Source organism: Scatophagus argus, chromosome 21, assembly GCF_020382885.2.
Source record: "Scatophagus argus isolate fScaArg1 chromosome 21, fScaArg1.pri, whole genome shotgun sequence".
Taxonomy (NCBI): Eukaryota; Metazoa; Chordata; class Actinopteri; family Scatophagidae; genus Scatophagus; species Scatophagus argus.
The window spans coordinates 15,705,037-15,727,160 of record NC_058513.1 but is presented as its reverse complement, the minus strand read 5'-3'; the positions used below and the strand labels follow the sequence as shown (position 1 = coordinate 15,727,160).

General features: G+C 43.5%; 1 protein-coding gene across 6 annotated transcripts in view; it reads right to left on the bottom strand.

Moving 5' to 3' along the window:
* sdk2b (sidekick cell adhesion molecule 2b) overlaps positions 1 to 22,124 on the bottom strand; it is a 233,662-nt gene that overhangs the window by 46,246 nt on the left and 165,292 nt on the right. For all 6 annotated transcript variants that reach the window (XM_046376442.1, XM_046376437.1, XM_046376439.1 and 3 more), the window contains exons 3-7: positions 15,885 to 15,991; positions 13,337 to 13,484; positions 3,709 to 3,842; positions 1,052 to 1,163; positions 503 to 693 (exon numbers count right to left, since the gene is read on the bottom strand). In XM_046376442.1, coding sequence (XP_046232398.1) covers positions 503 to 693; positions 1,052 to 1,163; positions 3,709 to 3,842; positions 13,337 to 13,484; positions 15,885 to 15,991 — 692 coding nt within the window. The remainder of the gene's footprint in view (positions 1 to 502; positions 694 to 1,051; positions 1,164 to 3,708; positions 3,843 to 13,336; positions 13,485 to 15,884; positions 15,992 to 22,124) is intronic.

Here is a 22,124-nt window from a genome sequence, read left to right as displayed (position 1 = left end):
GGAAATGTGATGCAAATCCTGACATTCTGAGAAAAAAAATCAAAATGCATCTTACGCACAAGGCAAATGCATAAACACTGGGTTAAGTGCTGCAAATACCAAAACAAAAACAAATTAAGGGGGAAAGAAATGATGGAGCTGTTTCGACTTGGAAGCTGCAAACATAGTGAATCTTTCCCATCAAGGCTCATTTGGATGTGGATTGGGAGCGCATTTTCTTAATGTTACTGCTTTCACTTTTATTCATTTTTTTCCTCAGGGGCCACTGTAAAAAAAAAACAAACTAACACAGAACTTGCAATGCAGCGTCTGATTAAACCTGCATGGTGGCTTGGTGATAGCTAGACATTCATATGAATATCTGTGAATAGTGGTTTCATTTTTCTAAAGTAGAACCACAGTGGTAACACGCGTTATAGGAAGATACTGTCATCCACAAAAGAGCATGTCTCAGGCGACGTGTCAACGGACAAGAGCAACCATTTCGGCTCAGAAATCTTACCTAGTACATGCAGATAAGCTCCGGCACTGACTGAGGGCACGCTGCTGCTGCGGAGAACGGCCTCGCACTCGTAGTAGCCGGCATCGCTCACCACGGGACTGAGGACGGTCAGCCTGCGGTTGAAGTCGCTCAAACCACTGGTCACCAACACGCCGTTTTTACGCCATGAGATGCTCAGCTTGATAAGAGGCCTACAGAGCGAAAAGTAGAGTTCATTGTGTTCTAGCTACAAATATCCATCAATCTCCTTAATCTGGAAGTTTTACTTTTATTCATTTGGGTTCTGACGGATCTGTCGCTCATCTAATACACAATAATGGTGCTCATAGCAGTATAAAAACATTCAAAAATCTGGTCCAGAATCAGTTTCTTAGAAACTGCTGAAAACAGCTTTCATCAGAACTGTGTTGTAACCTGAATAATAAATAAAGTAAACAAATGATTCCCTCCCGCTCCTGAATCTCCTGCTCTGGATTAGCCTCCACTTGACTTGAGCGAACTGACCCTTTAACAATCTGATCTGTGACCCTGCTGCCCCGGGATGTTTACCTGGCGTTGGCCACGCACTCCATGGTGACCTCTGAGGTGCCTGTAACCACGCTAGTGTTCCTGGGAGGGATGATGATGGTGGGGGCAATGGGGTCTGCTGGACCCCCAACATCTAAACAGACAGATGTGCCGCCACACAGACACACACGCACAAACAAAAACACACAAACATGGAGAAGTTAAGCAGAAAGCAATGAACTTGATAGATAAACAGATGTGTCCTATACATTTCATTTCCAGCCAGCGCACTCTGTGGGTGCTCATCGACGTGACATATTGAAACTGACCAGCATGTACACTGTGTCTGAGTTCTGACAGAGAGATGGGCCGAATAGGACGAGACAGTGCACTGACTGTGTATAATAAGATGTCTGCTGGAGAACCAGAAGCAGGGATAGAAAAATACAGCCTGACAAACAGGAAGCTGAAGGGGCGAGTGTGTGTGCTCATACACACTGGTTTTTGTATGGCCATAAAACTCTGCATGCACAAACTAGTTTAGGTCTGTGTGTGTGTGTGCGTGTGTTGTGAGCATCAGAGACAGCCCATGGCAGTGAGAGCACAGCGTGTGTGTCTGTGTGTGTGTGTGTGTGTGTGTGTGTGTGTGTGTGTGTGTGTGTGTGTGCTGCTTGAGATGTGTCATGTCTGTGATAAACTCGCACTGATCTGTCAATCCCATCAAGCCCTGGGAGTGTGCTTGTGGCTGCACATGTCAGATGTAGCTACAGGGGCTGTCATAACTCAATCTTACCAATCTTGGGTCATTAGTTGCTTTATGTGAGCCATGTGTGCACCCATAAACACACACACACGCACACACACACACACACAAAGCTTAAACAACGTCAAGGTTTGACTGCTAGTCAGGAAGACACTGCTTCATATTTGAACTGAGGGCTGAGAAACAGGGCCAGGCTTTGAAGCCAGTGTGACATAGTGGCCAAAGTGTGTCATTGCAATGTCATGTGATGCACTGTGGCCTAGAAACACTGTGGTTATGTTTTGTTAAGCACCACAGCCCCAATCAAATGACTTGTTTCCCTGTCATAATTTGATCCATTCGCTCTGTTGAGACAATGGTTTTCAAATGTTTTCACATCAAAGATCCTAACCAACAACATTTTGCCCCTTTTTGGCAGATGGGGGACCATCTGTCAAAAGATGTAAGTAATGTGGAGCCATAGGAGTTGTTGTCTTCATTGCTTACCAGCCACAACCATCATTGCCAATTAAAATCTGTCTTACGTGATTTCACGGAGTAAGTAATGTGTTTCATTCACTCTATGATTCTTTCCCGCACGTAGGAGCAAAAAGAGACCAAACGACACACAATTCAACAGCTCAAACTTCAATGAGACTGCAGATTTCACTGAGTTTCAACAATGTTGGAAACAGTTGGGAGAGCATATATAGAACAGAATTCTGGTAATTTTTCACATTTTAATGTGGAACAGTTACACATTATATAGATATTTAATGCACAGATATATCAACCTTCTTATCTCACTCAAATAAACTAAAGTGCCTCAAAGTACAAGTAAGTAAAACAATGTCAGCAACCAAACAGCCAACTTTCTTGTTCTTGCTGAAGTTAAAATCCAAGCTTGGAAAGTGTAACGTGAGCAACACTAAATCTCCTCAGAGCTCTCCTTGACCTTCGCTCTCGCCCAGTCTTAGGCAAGCACCGTCGGAGCCAGGACGGCTCTTGGGAAATGCGTTGCAGGAACAGCTGCTGCAGCAGATACTGAATGATACACGTGCATGCACGGTAAAGAAAATACAACAACAACAACAAAAAAAACCTCAAGCACTACCTCGAACACACACATCTCTCAGTACCGGCTCTCCCAGTAGCCTGCACATCAATGTGTGTGTGTGTGTGTGTGCATGTGTGGAGCATATGTGGAGTGTTCATGTAAATGCACAGCATGATTCCCACGGACCTGCCAAGCTAAGACCTCCCGCTACGCTCTGTATATAACCTGAACCGTGTGTGTGTGTGTGTGTGTGTGTGCGTGCACTAGTATTACGAACTCTGCCATTGTTCTCCATATGTGCCACAGGCTATTTCTGCTCCCTTGTGTTGTCAACTGTAATATCTTTCCCTCACCCTCCTCATTCACTGCCATACTGAGCTCCACTCTACCATGTCATAAGATGCTGTCTGTTACTTTTCCCTCTTATATTTCACCCTGCTGAGCTGGAGCCAGCTGAATTGGTTTGATTCGTGCATGTTGTATTTTTGTAGTTGTAGGAGCTAAGGACGCTGGTGAATATTAAGAACTACTTGGCAGTACGATAGTCTGCCCCTGTCCCCATCACCTTCTCTCACAGTGTGTGTTTGTGTGTACGCATTTGCAATAATTTTGTAAAATGGCTACAGGTGCGCTTCACCGCAATAAAATGAAATCTGATCCTAAGGTGAGGTGTCTTATATGCGGCATACGTGAACAAAATCCATTTTCTACTAAAAACAGAAAGACAACAATGTAAAAACACTCCATTACAAGTCCTGCATTCCAAAATTGTTATCAGCGAAATGTTCTTAAAAATTAGTATTCTACATTCAAAACTTAAGATGAGCTGATAAAATACAACACAGGCATAATATATTGAGTACTTTATGTGTGTACTGTATATAGTATGTGGTTACTCACTCTCTACTGACAAGGTGATGGGCTGGCTGGTTTTGTTCTCTCCGTTCTTGTCGTTTACAGCTTGGACGTAGTAGCGCCCAGCATCCGGTGCCACCGTGGACAGGATAACCAGCGTGTTGTCCAGAGTGATGGCACTGAGGAAGGAACAACAACACAAGTACAGCCTTTTAGAGAAGATAAAGAACAAGAACACGTCTTCTGCATTTGACCCATCCTTAGTTGAACACACACGCAACACCTGGCAAATTACATGCAGTGAAACACACACAGGAGCAGTGGGGACCATATTGGGGGGGTTAAGTGCCTTGCTCAAGGGCACATCAGCCGGCTAATGGAGGGGGGGGAGCATTTTTCGCATTAATCACTCCACCACACCCAAATTTTTCCTGGCCGTCCGGTGGGGGAATCGAACCGGTGACCCTCCGATCACAAGCCACTTCTCCAACCTCTAGGCCACGGCTGCTCTCAAGACCAGATTGATATATTTTGGGGGTCAGCGAGCCCAGCTCTCACATCTGACACAAATTCATTGTTGCTCAGGGGAGGAAAGGCCGATTTGCCTTCGACTTGTGGCTTTTGTCTGCGATCTCCAAAAACGAGTGGAAAACGGGTCAACAATTGTGAGGTATCAACTCGGCATAACAAATCCAGTGAGACTGAAATTTGAAAAAACGTTTCCTGTTCTCTGTCAACATCGAGATGCTCCAAAAAAACCTTCTGACTATACGTTTTCAGCCTTCAAAGATAGTGTTAGGCTGCCTAATTAGAGCTCGATATGTTTGTCTGGTTGCGTGTCCACACTTGATCCCACGGCTGAAAAGGGCATTAAACATTTTAACATTTTAATTACGCCGCTCAAGCCGCATTAGGTGTATCGATTTACAATGTGTAAACAATGTGTTGGTGCTGACTGAGCAAGGCAGAAGTATTGACAGCCTCGCCTGTCCATGCTTCTCCTTATGGTCCATCCTGAAATACAATAGCCCAGTGTAATAACCCACAGCTTTTAATTGGCTATTTGTACCCCCTCTGCTTTCTGTGGCCCGCGTTTTGTCAGCTGACCACTGTTGGCAGAAAACAATAACGTCTTCCTTGTCGGCTGCTAAAATGAGGCCTGTATAAATAAACAGTGATCCATTTTTCAGCAGGTGTCCTATATGGGCTGGCACCTGGTGTCTTGTTGTCTCTATCAAGTCCTCCCTCGTTGTTGTAGCAAGCAGTCAGGGAGAAACCTTCCTCCTCCCCCTCTGCCGCCTGACGTTACAACCCCCGACTATGTTTACAATCAATATTTTCTTATTATCTGAGCCTGTTCAACAATCCAGTAGGTAGGCCGTTCCAACCGGATGCCTCCTTCCACATATATCTTTTCCTCTGGCCTTATCCCTCCATCTACTGTTCCACGCAGCTCCTCCTCGCCTCCCGCCCATTTCACCGGATGCTGAATGTGGTCATGTGTAGAAGCGATATTTGACTATCTGCCCTGACAGACACACAGCTACCAGCCCACATTTGGGAAAGCACTAGTCCATTCAAAAACAAAACAACATGCACATTTCTTACATTTGTGACACAGCGGATGACACGGGCAAGGTTACGCACTAAGGCACAGATCTCTCACCATCAGGAAACAATAGACAGAGTTTCAGTCACAGTCTTTCAGAAAAACACTACCTTCACAGAAATAAATCAATATCCTTCTAATGGACCACCTTCTGTACTAGGTGACATTTCAGAACCAGAATCAGAGTCAGGACTGAGTTTATTGCTATCGTTATCCATATTTTAAAAATAAAATGTATGGCTGCTGGAAGAGCTGCTTGTTGTTTCCTGTGTAGCTGCAGGGTTTTGAAAAGAGTAGCGCAAAGTTAGTGGAAGGGAGGAGAACGCCAGCTGAAACAGGCAGTCAATGGCAGGCTTATACCCAAATTCTACATCCTGTGAGTCAGACTGGGTCCTGATAGACAGCAGCTTCCTGCTAAAGGGGAGTGTCTCTAAAGGCTTTCTTCTGTTTTTATTTTGATTTTCCTCTTTGATGCTTTCTGTAAAGTTTCCAGAGCTGTTGGAGGGGGGCAAATCGGGAATAGCAGCTATCTTAGTAATCAATAACGAACAAAAAAAAATCTCTGCTCCCCTGCAAATAATGTTTAATAATTAATTAATAATGTTTAATGTTTGCGTGCTGCAAACTGCGACCCGTCATGCAAACTTCAGCCATGTTCCTGTTCCACTGCTGATGACCTCCTCTTCCTCCTCTCCTCTAATCTAACCCACTCCACTCCTCCATCCACTTGTTCCTGCATCCTTCAACTCATCAGTGGGGGATCTGAGTGCCTGCTGTGCCTTATCAAGGGAGCAAGAGAAATGATGAGAAACTAAAGCAAAAAAAAAAAAAAAAAAAAAAAAAAAAAAATCAGATATGAAAAGAGAAAAAGTTCACAAGAGCATACAGAAAATATACACAGGTGAGCACATGCATGGATAAACAACCTGAAACTCTCAGTGTGGCTCCAAGGAGGAAAAACAGGAAGAGCATTTGACACTGCACAGGGAGGTATGCTGTGTATGCTGGATATAGCAACCTGTGCTGTTAGCATTTACAGTGTGATGACTTATGAGATCCATCTCCAGACTGACTGATGGTCAAAGATCTCAAAGCAGGCACAGTCACCGGGCTCATTTGGGATTCCTCGTGCATGCTGAGCCTGAAAACAGTCCTCCTAAAAGGCCTGGCAGGCCTCAATGGCTGCAGCTTATGATCTGCGGTAAATATTTAATGCTAGCTTGCTGGAATGGTGACATCCTGGACGCACAGTCATGAATTATGGATCCCTTCAGGGATGTGGCCTGAACGGAAGTGTCCAAAGCGCTGAATGAGTCCCAGGTGCCTTTCCAGGACCTTTCTAAAATGGGGACACACAATCCAGGGCTTAACGTGCCTGTCGCTTAAGACACCCTTGAAGATGAATATACAGGGTAGGGCAGGTAAGTTAGAGGAGGCAGAGCTTGATGTGACCTGGAAGAGACAGCCATTCTCTCTGTGATAATGTCAAGTCCCTTTTTTAACTCACATTTCTTTTTCCTCCAGAGACCACTCACTACCCAATAACCCCCTCCGAGCACCTGCCAAACTAAGTTTCAGCAGAGATTTCACCATCATCCACAGCAAGTCCTGATTTCATCAACGTTAAGCGGGAGCAGGAGGACTTTTTTCCCCAGTCTAGTTGATTTTAATGTGCTCCCCTGCTGAGCATTCTCTGCCCTCAGCTGGGTATGCGCTGTGGGGGTCAAACCAAACTTTCTTACGCAGTCGGTCCAGCAGCTCTAAAGTCTCTCCATGCTCGCCGGGCCTCAGGGATCAAAGACCACATGATGCAGGAAGAAATTAAAAGTAAGCCAATTATCCCGAATGGCTTACATGTTTATCAAAGGAGCCGGAAGAGAGAGATAAGAATTTGGCGAAAAGAGGTAATGAAATTGTTAATATTTCTTTGACAGGCTTCCCTGAAGTAATATCTTGTTTTCACATGTTGCATTTTTTGTTTTATCTCTTTCATTCTTCATCTGAATGCGTTTTGGTCCTCCTTATTCACCTCCCCAGCCTCTCAGTGGTGCGTGAGCAGCTGTCTGAGGCTTGCAAGTAACGATGGCTCACCACACATCCGGCACGGTGCAGGGATTTATCGAGCCACAGAGCTGAGAAATTTGGACAAATCAGATATGTGTGAACATGCCTCTGTCTCTTTCTCCGGTTTTATGTTTATTCCTACATCTTTGAATGCTTGTTCTTTTGATTCCAGCCGCAATTTCCTTTTCCATTATTATTCTCCAGAAAGAGCTGTGATTCACAGGAGAGCCTGGCAGGCTGGACAGCTGCTCAGAAACATCACAGCCAACTGTGCAGCTTCATGTGCAAACCCCAGTTTTGCTTGCAACAAGAAGCAGCATTACTCTCATATGCAATTACGGATTGTGGATCAGTTTATTTATGTTGTGCACCAAGGGTGGCTTTTCAAGGACTGCCAGCTGTATAATGACTCTGTAGCACTTTAATCAATAATGATGATGAGGATGTATATTTGATTGAAATAGGGTGATGAAAATTTGAATGCTTTACTTGCCACTTGCTGCTTCCCTTCTCTAATTTTCATTATTACTAATAAATTACATTGTAGGTAAATTAAATAAACAATGATCCAGGGTTGCTGTCTTTAATTAGAAACTGGACTGTGTACTTTGAACAACTAGCTTGAGAGCTTATCTTTGTTTCCTGTTCAACCACTGACTATATCAGTCTGCGTGCATGTCTTGTGGTGTTAATCCAGCACTAAGTCTGACAGAGCTGTGCCTGTTCTAACACACACACACACACACACACACACACACTAGGGAGTGTTTTGGCATCTGTCGTGGCTGTCCCTCTCCCCTGGGCCATGAGGGGCCTAACCCTGCTCCACAGCCTCAGACCTACATTACATGCAGACAAATGGCCCCGGTCGGTTGATGGCCTCCCCCAGGAGAGAGAGAGGAGTCGACGGCATCAAGCAGCTCACATTGCTGGCTAAGGTATGAGTCAAACTACAGCCAGTAGACAGATGAAGGCAAAAGAAATCAAGAGAGAGAAAGAAGAGTGAGAGCAAGCAGCAGGCTGCATACCCTACTGCTCAACAGACCTGTGATGAAAAAGCAGCAGCTCCTGGGGATGGAGAGATGGAGGAGTGAGGGAGATGAGAAGAGGTAAGGGAGTGTTACTCATGAAAACAGCCACTTGTTTTCTCACCAGGGGCATGAACTAGAGATTTGTGGTGCACTGTTAGCCTTCTGCCTCCCTGTTGCTAGTGGTTGGCTGACTGTTCAGAAAACCAACCTCTGTGATGGAAAGAAAGGATGTCCCAAATAACACACAAAGTCGGATAGTGACACATAAACTGCTTTTATTGTCAATTTTCGATTATCACCCATGTAGGGATTAGCTGATTTTCTGTGTTTAAAATCATTGTAAATAGAATATTTGGGGTCTTTTGACTGCTAAAAGAACAAATAAAGAATGAAATAAAGAAAAACTCTTGCAGCCCTAAATACACGTAATAAATGAATTCCTGCATTTACGTGCATGAGGTTGTTCACTGTTGTTAACTTGATCTCACGTCCCTTTTGCCCTGCGGACTGTTGAGCTCGTGACTGATACTGGGCAGTTGGTCAGAGGGAAATGCAGAGGAAGGGCTTGGCAATTCGCTGGACCTCGTGACTAATGGCGAATCCATAGCAGACTGACAGGACCCCAGCATCACAGACAGGGGCCATTAATTGATCAGCAGCTACAGCGGATTACTCAAGGGAATTGCAGTATGTGCGTGTGTGTGCATGTGTGTGTGTGTCAGTGTTGTCCTCCCACTGACTCCTCCGGGTCAGGCTCCTCTGTGTTCTGTCTCAACAGACGCCTCTACAAGGTTTTTTCAGTGGAATGCAGATAAATCCATGCCCAAGTGTCAATGGAAAGTTTCTGGGAGAAGAGACTGGGTAGTGGGTAGTAAGTTGTTGTCAGAGGTGAAATAGTGTGAGGAGAGGCTACACTGTTATATCCAGCAGCAATCTCACCTTCCAGACAGAGACCCTACAGTTGCTGGCAAATGTGTTTACTGAAAGAGCCTCTTATTATACACCACATTAAGTCTCCAAAATAACACAACAAATCAAGCTAGCTGAATGGAAAAGACCCTGCCAAGTGCATTCCCATTCAATAAGAGAAGAATAATGACTGTTGGTGCTAAACAAGTTCTTTTTCTCCTCGCATCCTGCTTTACATCACAACAAAACAAAGACGTGAAGAGCCCGGGTTCGTCTGATCCATTGCAGGACAACTAGACCGATGCCTGGTTGAACATTTTAATGCTGAGATGAACATGGATGCAATGTCTTGGACCCAGAAAAAGTAGAAAAAAGAAGAGCACCGCAAAGTCCATCGGAGAGAAACGCCGCAAAAAAGCGTATCTGCAACTTTGTGGGTGCACTGGAGTCTTTGCCCACGCCAAGAACAACAGCTGCACAGGCCACATGGCAGACAAAGAGCAGTCACTGTGGCACAGTGAGAAACTGGCAGCAGGGAGGCAAAAAAATGCAGTTTCTCTGGGTTTCCTTCACGTACTGGAGGCCTGATGTGTGCAGGTGACATTATGTATGAGTTTAGATGCTTCCCTGACCCTGATGGCTTGTTTCCAATTATCTATTTAATTTTGGATCCCTTTCCAAGTTGATAAATTGCAGTATTAGTCAATGTCAGAGTCTAAGAAATCTCCTATCAGATCACTTTTATCTCCTTTCTTCCTTTTCTTAGCAAAGTATAAAATAGTCTGATCATTTAGCAAAATAATAATAACAATAATATGTAATCTCTCTGGAGAAGTTTTCAATCAGATAAATGTAATATGTTATGGTGATCAACAAGCTGGAATGAAGGGAAAGTCTGTCTTCACCAGCATTTTGTTGTTCTGTAATGCATAGTTTCTCTCATTTCCATTCAGACTGAATTAAGACAAGCTCATGCAACAAAAAACCAAAATGTGTTTATTCTCAAGCGTTGAGGGGACCCAGTAGGCACAGACATGAGCGGACATTTTGAAGACACACATGCTCTGACCTGATCAGAATCCTGGAAACAGGTACTTAAAACGAGGATATGTATGTACTGATACTCGTTGTTACTCCTACTGCTAAAATTAAACGACTGTCATCCTTGCTTCTTAAACAAATTCCTTCTGTATTTTAAGGATTTGTATTTGATACTTGATTCAGATTTAAATAAGAACTCAGATGTGATTGCTGAGTGTCCACAGAACTTGACTTCACAAAAGAGCAAAAGTCCATTCAATCAACACGTGTCATCCTGGGGGTACTTCTAATTTTCAAGATTCCACCACCTTTCTACTGCAAAAAGGCAGACAGGACATGACAAGAACACATCACTCCTGCTGTATGACCCAATTTGAAGAAGCAACTCCCAGCAAGAAGGTCTTCCAGAGACTCACAGCAAAGGCCAAACTGATCACAATGTGAATGTTTGTACAGTATGACAAAAGATGTAACTCAAGTACAGCTTAACAGTGTGCAGAGGAAACATACATTTTATTAGCTCTTAGTTAGATTGGCAGTAAAGGTGATTATCACAGTTATTCTGAGTATTGCTGCCCCCCCGCCCCTTGCCCCATTGCTTAAGTGAGATTTCGCAGAGAGAAGAAGCAAGATAAACCCCTGGAGAGCCTGCAAATTACAGTTATGGCACCTGAGGAGGGGTAGCAGGAGCAGGGGACAATGAGGGCAGATAGAATAAAAAAGGGAGTTCAAAGCAGGAGTGGGAAGGTAAGAGAGATATTATAAATGGGAGAGAAAATTGTCATCGTTGTTGCAGTCCATGGCATTTTTCCCCTTTCACTGCTATTTCATTTTTCATCTTCATCCATGGTGGAGCATGAACACCTCACATGTTCTGATCGTGCAGATGCCGGTCTCATGGCGACCATAATCATCAGGCACAGAAGCTGGGGTGACAATGTTTAGAGAGATCACACAGCTGGAGCCGACTCTGGAGAACACTAGTCCTTGGAAAGAGCCTTCATCAACATTTGCTGTGTTGCGCAGAACTCTCACTTTGACACTCCCTCAATCTCCCACACCAGTGAGACTTTGATGGCCCTACAGAGTCAACGCTAGTGGCACGAATCAAATTCAATTAAATGATTTTCAATAAAAAAGGCCGCCTGCTATCAACAGTGCTCATTTGCACACAGTGACCTTGCTAGTGTGCGTGGAATTAGCATTCTCAGAGCTAGAGGGTAGGAAGCAAGGATGAAGAGAAGCAAAGCACACACAGTGGGTGGCCGATAATGGAGACAAAAGGAGGGAGAGGGAGCTAGACATCGACAGAAGAAATAAATGAGACAATAACCAATGGTGGGAGACAGGGCTGGATGAGAGAAATGTGAAACTAATGAAGAATTTAAAGAGTGTGTCAATCATCCATCTAACTTTCATAACAACAACCTCCTCAAATATCAACTTGTGGCAGCCTTAATACACACACACACGTCACAGCTGTTTGACCTTCTCCTTAACGACTTCTCAAAAGTAATCCAGATTTCCACAACCGGCCTGAACAAAATCAAAGCGACTGGCCTACTCACGGCCATCCGCAGCCTTCAGCTTCCCAGTCAGTCTGAGTGCTTGTCTCATTGTCATTCTAGGTCAGGGTATGATTACTGATGATGAGGAGCTGATAAGAAAGATTCGCTCTAACCAAGGGCAAGGTCACCTCCCACTGCGAAGAGATGCAGATGTGATGAGATGGGGATAAGTGCCTTTTTAACACACACATGTGCAGGTACACACCAACAAAATACTCTCACACCACATCAGGAACACAGAGAGGTGTGTAAAAAAGAACCTACACACATGATCTACCAAGAGAAGACGGTCATCAAAAGACAAGAGAATCACTGCGATCTCGAGCAGAGATCACAGTGTTAGTGTTACAGTTAACGAGAGCTGTAATATCCGTATGAATATCGCAAAAAATTATGAGACTTTTGGAGAATATTCAGTTGATTTACCACATGAAAGTCTGTTTATAGAAATCTGAAAAACGGCCTCAAGTTATGTCACTTCACTCGGTTGGATCTGAAGACTTTTGAAATTAAAATAAATCTGAGGGAGTGGAGAAGAGGCTTGCCACACCTCTGCAACCCACTCCTCATCTCTTCTCATGGCTATCAGCCCAAGGCTACATCAGCCAAGACATGTTCGAATGGAGCGTCAGAAGTCAACTTGGTTTGGAGATAACGTAGGCTCAAGGATGAAAACAAATGAATACCGTTATGTCAGTTGTGAGTCTGATAATACTGCAGGTGCACAACGACAAACTGGTGAAATACGCTCTTAAATAAGCCTTAACATATCGATAAAATTCAGGTTCATTTTTCATATTTACAAAACTGGAGCACAGGGGGAAAACCTGTGCAAGTTGGAAAATGCTGCTTTCTTGGGCCAAAGAGCAAATCAGAGAGGAGACATCTTTCCCAACTGACCTCTCCATTTACACCCTTCTATTTTAAGTGAACAGAATGGAAACGCAAAACAACAATCCCATTTGAAGCTGCCAGCAGCTCCGTCCCTTTGGGTACTGATGGAGCCATGCGGACACCACCGCTGCCGGCTGGCAAACACTGATAGGTGACCTCAGAAACACACGGCCTGTTATTTTGTGACCAAAATGAAGAGAGACAGAGGCATAGATAAGCTGAAATAAACATGGCTGGTTTAGGTTTCTTTTCAAATAAAGATGAGGAACAAAGGGGCAATTTCATTTCACACAGTGCCAAAGCTGCTTTCGTCTTGCGCCTTGTTCTGCAGGAGAAATTCAAACTCTCCTTGAGCACAAAATGTAGCAAGATGAATGACAAACGACAGGCAAGAACAGACGCTCTCAAACTCTCAAAGCCTCACCCTAACAGGAACAAACAAAGCACCAAAAAGAATTCACAGGATCTAACACAACTATAAAGCAAAGCACAAAAAGAATTCCATTGGAACAAACAAGTTAAAACATGACAAAACAAAAAAAAAGTAGCCTACTTACATGCGACTGCTGGGTGGAATCTTGCGCCCGTCTCTGAACCAGGTGACTTGCGGTTGGGGGAAGCTGCGAATGCGTGGCGCTGGGACAACAGCGCCCTCTCCCTGAGAGACGGACTGGGTTCGTTCACCCTCCTCAAAACTGCCCATAACTGCAGGAAAACAAACAAACAATACACTCAGACAAAACAGAGTGAAGAAGGAAAAACGCAAAGGCACACTTCCTGTTCTCTTTTGCATCTGACTTTTAATGCCCTTTTTTGGATCTTTTGCCATGTGCTTCCTGTTCTGACATGTTACATCGAGCCACTTTGACGGACAGTGGTGTGTTGTTGCCATGGTTTCCACCGTACATCAGGAAAGGCTAGAAGGAACCAAGATGAAATGACTCACGGAGGGACACGCAGGGGGCATTAAATTGACTCATATTCATATTCTGCATCCTCCTGCGTGGACGCACTGAGAGCAATCAATCTTGATCACGCTCTAAATGTGTGCATTACTCAACATAGTAGATGACCAGCGTAGCCGCTATTCTATTATCTCCTAATACATTTCATTTGTTACTGGGGTTTTATTCCTCCCCTGCCTCATTACATCTTAAAAGCTGACAAAAATACTGCTCTAATATTCCTGCTCCATGTCCTGCCTATTTGTAAGTGAGATCTATGGGCAGGTTAGGAATTGTTGATGAATTTCATGTCGATCAGCCTTCACTCCGATTGTTTTTTTCGATTTTAGCTTTGCAAGTCTCTGCTGCAATCATATTGGCTGATGCTGAATGTGAACCTTTATAGGACAGCGGTAACAAGCAGAGTTTGTATTTTATTCCTCCAGTGCTGTCTGAAAGAAAAATGGAGACTTGTTGAAGTGACAGCTTCGTACTTTGAAACAGTTTTTTTTTTTTTTTTTTTTTTTTGTTTAAGCTCCATGAGAAGCGAGGGAAAGATCATATATTTGTCTCTCTTCAACTCGAGGGAAACAATAAAGAAGACTCAGCAGAAATCATGTGAACATCAAACACTCAATTAAGCTCTAACACAGTTTAGAAATAATAATGTCTTTGAAAAAAATGTAGGGATCAAGGTATGGGGCTTTGAACTGGGGATGTCGGAGTGGTTGTGCTTCGATGGCAATCTCATTTTTCTCTCTCCCTCGCTCTCTTTCAAAGAGAATAAAAAAGGTAATCTGGCTTTGCAGTGCAGCTGTGGTGCTTAGCTTAAATGAAAATCTGGGAAGTGTGCAAATCCCGACTTTGATCTGTAGGTTTGGCGATGTGACGTCCTCCTCCCCTTCCCTAAACTCTAATGCCTCTGCATGTTTCCTTTTCTCCGAGGTGCGTCTCTGCAATCCTAATTGTACCACCTCAAAGGAACTGCAAAAGGGATCTCCCCATCTCTCCCATGTATCTCTCCCTTCCTCATCTCTCCCATGTAGCTCTCCCTTTTTTCCTCTCTCTCTATCTCATCCATTTCTTCTGCAGGTGTCCTTAATTCTCCCTTTTACTTTGTCTCACAGTCAATACCTCTTCATGAGTGACTGATGAGGGGGAAGAACAGAAATTATGGACATGGAAAGAGGTGGGAATAAAGAGAAACAGAATAACAGTGGGGTAGAAGCCAAGAAATAAATAGAAAGCAGTGGTGGCCAGACAACAGACAAAACCAACAGAGAGGGAGGAAAGCAACAACAAAAAGAAACATTGATGGAAGCAACAAAGAGTCTGACTGTTGGAAGAAAAGAAGATGCAGAAGGAAGCAGTTGGCTACAGCTACAATATGTTTGCTCAATACTAAAGAAGTGGACCAGTGGGACTGTTAGGCCCTCTCTGTCCCATCTCTTCCTCTCTCACGCCTGGTTGGCTGCATTGTTCAGTCAGGTACAGCGGTGTGTCACATCCACTCAAATGCCGCTGGAACAAGAGGAAGCCAATGAACCTGGCATACCCTGGGAAGGCAGGATAATGGGCGTAGAATGGCTGTGCCTACGGGTGTGGGGTGAGAGGGTGGGGATGGGGTATTCGACGTGACAACACTCCAGACACCTCTGTGGCGTTTCTGTAATAGCTCGTTAACAAGACAAGGGAGCTGAGCAGCCTAAAAGTGGTGCCGGAAATTTACAGAAACGCGGCACATCTGAGCCCCATTTTCGCCAAGAAACGACAGATGTTGTTGACAAAACAGAGAGAATGCAGTAAGTAGCGGTCATATTGAAATGAAGCAATGTTAAAAACAACCACGGCAACAATATCAATCTAATGAGAATGCTGAGTGGAACAGCTGTCCGGGTTGATAACACCCCAAATGATATGCAGGTAGATCTTTCACCCTGCCAGCATCTGGCCCTCCCTAGTCAGTCCTTGATACAAAGGCATCCAAACAGAGTGTGGGCATACTGTGTACTCTGCAGGCAGTCAAACACACACACACACACACACACACACACACACACACACACACACACACACACACACACACACTCCCTCTGTATCTATTATCCATCCTTTCATTCATCCACGGGGTCCATTCATCTGTGTTTCACCTGATACTTACAGGCCACCTGTACTTCTGTGCGCCTCTGCAGAAGGGCTCCGACCCGATTCCTCACGATGCAGCGGTAGAAGCCAGCGTGGGAGCGATCCAGCGAAGGGATTAGGTACCTTTAACGAGAACAGACACACACCCAAGATCCGCATGAGGATTCCTCTTAAGTCACAAAAAAAAACAAGGTAAACTAATTGAGACAAAAGTAGATATCAAAAGGGTACTAATGTAAATGCACAAACACAGACATTAGAAAATTTGCTTCTGAAAAGGCACAAACACACATCAGAGTCTAAATAGACATACACACGCACACACACACACACACACAAACTTAAGACCATCTAACAGAGGAACAAGGGCACAGAGGGCATTGGAGCTTAGCTGTTGTTTATCCCAATGATAATGATGCTCGAGAGGCTAACCACGGCAAAGCTCTCCCCCAAGACGCACGCACTTACATAGACAACAAACGCTCAAATTTATTCTATGTAAACACACACACACACACACACGTTCATGTCTGCACAAAATCCCCTGGGACAAAGGTCGAAGCTGCATGTCTCCAGCAGTTGACTCTCCCCCCTTGACCTTGACTTCAGTGTCCAGCTGTGACAGCAGTACTCCCTCCCCGCCATGTGGAGGCAGCGTAACATATACTTTATAAAGCTGCTGTGTGTCAGGGACTGTTCTGTGTAGAGTAGCCGCTGAATTGACATACGTTATATCATGTGTAGACACTTCTGTAGACTTCTGTATATCACATTAAAAACAGGATTTATGCTGGCCTTGAAAACTAGAAACGCGCTCAACAAGACACTTTTGAAAAATACACAAATGTACAAGTAATAATATACTTAATGTAGCATAACTGAAATAAGAACATTAAATTACAATTTAAGTTATTGTCTGTGCAAAAATGTATTCCATCATAATATTTACAAAGAAGTAGTTCCAAAAATGTGTTCTCAACACACCTAGAAAAAGGCAAAAAGTCTTTTGTAGAAGCTTTTTTTAAAAAAATTACACTTTATGCAGGGTAAAAATACACACTTTTCACTAGAAATATTAGGTAAAGTACAAAAGTGTCACTATGCTGAAAAGAACTTGTCAGATTCACCATTCCAACATCAGCATTACAAAATATACATTTGCAAAAGACAATCACATGAAAAGCCCTCTTGCTTCTTCACAAAGTGACTTTCGAGAGCACAACTGAGTGCAACAACATGAAAGCCTTGTAGGAGGGACTTTCTAAAGGCTTCCTGCTATCATCCCCACATTTATATAAAGCACAGAGCTGTTTTAAAGAGGTCACATCAATGTGACGCATCCAGGAGGAGGCAGGTTACTTGTCTTTACGAAAAGCACATACCGAGCCCCTAAAGGTCCAGCCAGTCCTGCAGATACTCATCAGTGATCAATGTTTGTCTGACAGTGTGCACTTGTCTTTTTGATGTCTGCACCTTGGTACATCTATGAGAGATAAAGACTGGACTGAGTTGTTACAGGTAATTCATTTCAGAGACCAGACACCAGACTGCTCAGAATGCCAGTCATCAGCTTCTTAACAGCCTTCCGATACGTAATAAATGGCGACACAGAGGGAGACACACGAGGCGGCCAACTGTTAAAGCAGTTGCACAGACAGTCTCTGATGACATGTTAGGAGGAAACACAACGTGTAGAAGTTGTGAATTAGCCTACAGCAAGTTGTACATGTTTAATTCAAGCCACTCTGGCACAATACAATCCTGTCAAAATAAATACTTCTTGTGGGAGGTGAAACACTTGTCACGAGGAGCATGCTTGCCATCTTGCTGTCACATTCCTGCATGATACATGTTCGAGAGTGCTAAGTGAACTGCCAAGCAGAATGTTTGAGCGTGACCTTCGGTGACGGGATGTACTGGTTTCTATAGTAACCGCTTGCAAGTTGTTGAAAAGGTTTTTGTGTAATTTAACCTTTTGTTTAAAGAGTTCTTTTTCTGCACGAATAAATGTTTGAATGAAGAGCACAAGCGAATGAAAGAGAAGCGAAAGAGAGCAATTCAGAAGTTCAGGAGTGCTCTGAACAGGCAGGAAACTTTGAATACTTGCAAAAATAAAGCAAAAGATCAGGACCGGAGAGACACATAACAGAAGCCATAACAACAACAAAATGTGCTCCTCTAAACTTTGCAAAATAATATTTGTGTATGACAATATGGGAACAAACAGCACTCCTCGTCACTGCTGACTGAATACACTTTAACAGATTCCAAAAGCATTCAGGCAGAAGTCTTTACAGTAACTGTAACAAATGTCATTATTTGAGTATTACAGTACTCAACCTAACTACAGTACTGGGAAACTAATGACTTTCACTCCACTACATTTGAAAGACAAATATTGTACTCTAGTCCTTATTTCAAGGGGCGAGATCACACAGTCTTAGGAGCCATGTCTGGATTTGCTTTTCCACTCATGTGAAGAGGGGAGTTCAGTGCGTATCTTCCTCCTAACCCGGTTCCAAACCTCTGAAACACGGACTCAGATGGTCAGCTGTTGTTCTCACTGACGTCTGTTTGTTCCAGTTTGGAACACAATTAGGCAATCAGAGCTTTGTAGGAGGGATGAACAAAGGGGATGTCATCGATGTATATAGCAAGCCAACAACCACATCAATGAAAAATGGATCTTTTTGAAGTTGATGAACTGTTGAATCTGCATATTTCCTACATTTGACACATTTCAAGTGTTATGACAGCTGCTGCGAGTGTTGATGGGAAATGCTCATTCACTCCCACTTTAATTTTTTAGGGAAAAAATAAACAACCTTCCAAAAATCAAGACGGTGTCAAGCTCAATTAATACAGCGAAACTCAAAATCAACATCAGCTTCTCCCGTGTTATTCTGACAGCTTGTGAATATCTAGCAAGTTGCCTTTGTGCTTTGGAAGTGGCTCCAAACAAACGGAAGCAGTGCTGCAATAACAAATGGTCGGATGTGTTAGAAGGCTGTTAATATCTATAACAAAAAATGAAGCAGTATCAAACCTCATTAACGGCAGTGTCAGTCGAACCTGAGGGACTAAATGAGTTTTAGCCCAAAGTCTGCTAAGGCTTAATCAACTAATCAGAAGGCTCGATTAATGATATGTGGCTCCCTTCATATGTTTCCTCAACTTAATTAACACTGTTATGTATATGTGTTATGTGCAGATGGAAGTGAGATGAGGTGAGTACATGATGGAGTATTGTGCAACGGAAGGGAGCCACGGAAAAAGTAAAAATGTTAGTCACATCACAGCTCGGGCGGAGAGGAAGCAGACATTAAGAGAGAGATAGCTAACAGGTGGTGTCGGCGCTCCAAGTTTAACCTCGCCGAGGCCTACCGAGAATTCACCCCAGAGCCAGAACCTTCAGGGTGACTTTAGACAGTATTCTCTCTCCCTCCCTCCTTCCCTCCTTCACTCTGTCCCTTATATAATGAATACAATTAACCTTTGCGGAGCTGAGCGCGTTGGCAGCAGGTTGGGGGAGTCAGTGGGGGCTCGCTGTGTTGGACAGAGATTGATTGATGTTCCTGTGGTCAGCGCACTCCGTCAGATCCCCTTTAATTAGCCCCACTCAAGAGAAATGATTAGATGGAGGAGTGGCAGGGAGACAGATAGATGGACATAAGAAAGAGGGAGGACTGAGCGAGAAGAGGGTCGGTAGAACAAAATGACAGAAGGATGGAGGAGGAGGGAGGAAGAGATAGAGGGAGGGTTGGAGATGACTGGCGAAACTATAATCCGTGATTGAAGACTTAAAGCGAGTGTTCCCACAATAACATCGCACCTGTGCACTTCAGTTACTTAAATTGTGTGTAGAGTAAGGGGCATTGTGATTATGCCCATACTGCATGATGGTCAGTAAGGTTGAGCCAATAATTACACTCACATTTTCTATCCCTGGTATCAGTCTACCATTTAAACAATTTTTGCTATCTTTTGCAGTACATCACGTAATGCAAAAATGATCTTCCAGCTCGTAATGAGAACGTGGCACAATGTGTCACAGCTCACTTGTGAGGACGTTATTCTTTTTGCTCTTGCTGTATTTAGAGCTCATCACTTCTTATAACAGTTTGACGTAACTTTACTTTCAGTTTGCTTATCACCTCTGGGAAGAAATTATCTACGACAGCGTAATTAGCACTTTATTTTAGTGTTCATGATGGACTGATATGCATCATTATTATATGTTTGTGCTGTTCACATTATGAATTAAATATCAAACAACAACAAGTCAAGCCAAAAATGCATCGACACAAAATCGAACATCCACTTTTCCAGGTCCTCAGTGATCGGCAATGTGTCTGAAAGCAGCTCCTCGTCGTCCGAAGCGAATCAATAATGCACCATATGCTGCTGAGAAGATGTCTGTGGAAACTGCATTGAATCATGTATCGAGGTCCCTTTCTAAATTATATTAGATGAGTGTCTTCATTCCGATCTTGTTCTCTCTTCTAAGTACCAACCACACACAACACATGACAGGTAATGGGGACTTCTGGCTTAAGCTACTGGAAATCAATAACGGGTAATTCATCTACAGGCCCACAGGGACACACTCCACACACTTTCTAAGGACGAAAAAAATGGACAACTGTCTGATGGAGACAATTTACGCAAAGCATTGTCAACCGTAGTGTGTCACTCCTTTTTATATATTAATTTCTCTGCTGTATCAATTTGTTCTCGATTTAATTTGCCAGACTTGATCCATTTAAAAGCCAATTTCCCCTGGGCTGCACAGACATCGTTATATACAGCCCTTATAGCAGTGAGGCATCTCTCATAGCCAATATTGGTTTGGTGCTGCTTGTTCACATCTGGAATCATGCTCCTTGATTAAAGCATAGGCACACGACTGTTGCATCACAGATACAGAGTTAGCGTGTCCACTGGGAATGGCTGCGATGATGCCGCCAGAGCTGATCATGACCATTCTAGACAATGCTTGTGATTCCACCAGGTGTTTCAGAAGAAGGAAAACCAAAGGCAAAAAGAACAAAAACAAAGGCACAACGCTCTGCTTCTGGAGTTTGAAGTCGTGCAGAGGATTGAACAAATCTGCGTTATACGGCGTCATCCGACATCACAGATCCAGGCCGAGTGGAATCAGGGTGCAAGTCCCCGCATCTGCCGCCATGCTTTAGGACAGATACAAAAGCTTTAATAAAACTGAGTAAAAATCTATGAAACACCAAACGCTGTCACTGAATGCTTGATCACATTCGTCATACAGTATGTTTGGCCAGGACTTTGGGGGAAACTTTGATTAAAGCACTTCTCTGTCCATTTTGATGACACATCGGTTGTACTGCAATTACTGTATGATGCATAACCAGCAGCCACACAATTTCTTCTGGAATACTGTGTGGGTCTATTTAAATCGGAGAGAAGCTTGCAGACACCAGCACCCCTGCCAGGCCCCATTTTAAATGTAGGTCAACAGTAAACGTTTGGGAAGCACACCAGTATGTTTCTATCATACCCATCAAACTTACGACACAGAATTATTCAAAAATCTCACATAATGTGTCAACATTCGAAAGGTAATGGAAACATTATATGGACATGCTGGTGAATGTTGTGTCCTTTCACCAGCAGAGAAAAGTTAACATTCAGTCTAATTTCATAATGTGTACAGAGATGCTTCATAATGCTGGCTATGGATCAGCTATCAGAAAGGCAGTCATACAGTGCGAAGATAAACACAGGAAATGTGCATAATGAAACAAAGGCTGTCTGGTTTTTTTGTCCTTCATACTTGCACTTTCTTACTCACTCATGCACTTCACTCTGCCACAAAAAATAAAGCACGAGGAAGTGCAAGGGGGAGAGAAAGGTAAGAAAAAACACATTGTGTCTGGGGGCTGTGGAGGAGAATGCCAGCGAGATAGAAAATGGACATTTTTTTAGTTAGAGAGGGAAATCTATTAAGGTCATCCAGAGAAGGATGCTGCCTGGCTGGCTCTGTCCGAGCGCCGCCACTCCCTGACATGATGTGATTCAAGTACAGACGCAAGTGCAGGCAAATTTTCTGCCTGTAATTGAATGTTTCTGCCACACTGTCTTCTCGGCAAGAACATATTGCTGATCTTATTACAACTAACATGAGGGAAATAATGAACAAGGATAACAAAATCAAATTAAATCGAATAATTCGACTGAAGTGAATCAGTTGAACCAGTCAGTTGAACAATAACTGATCAAT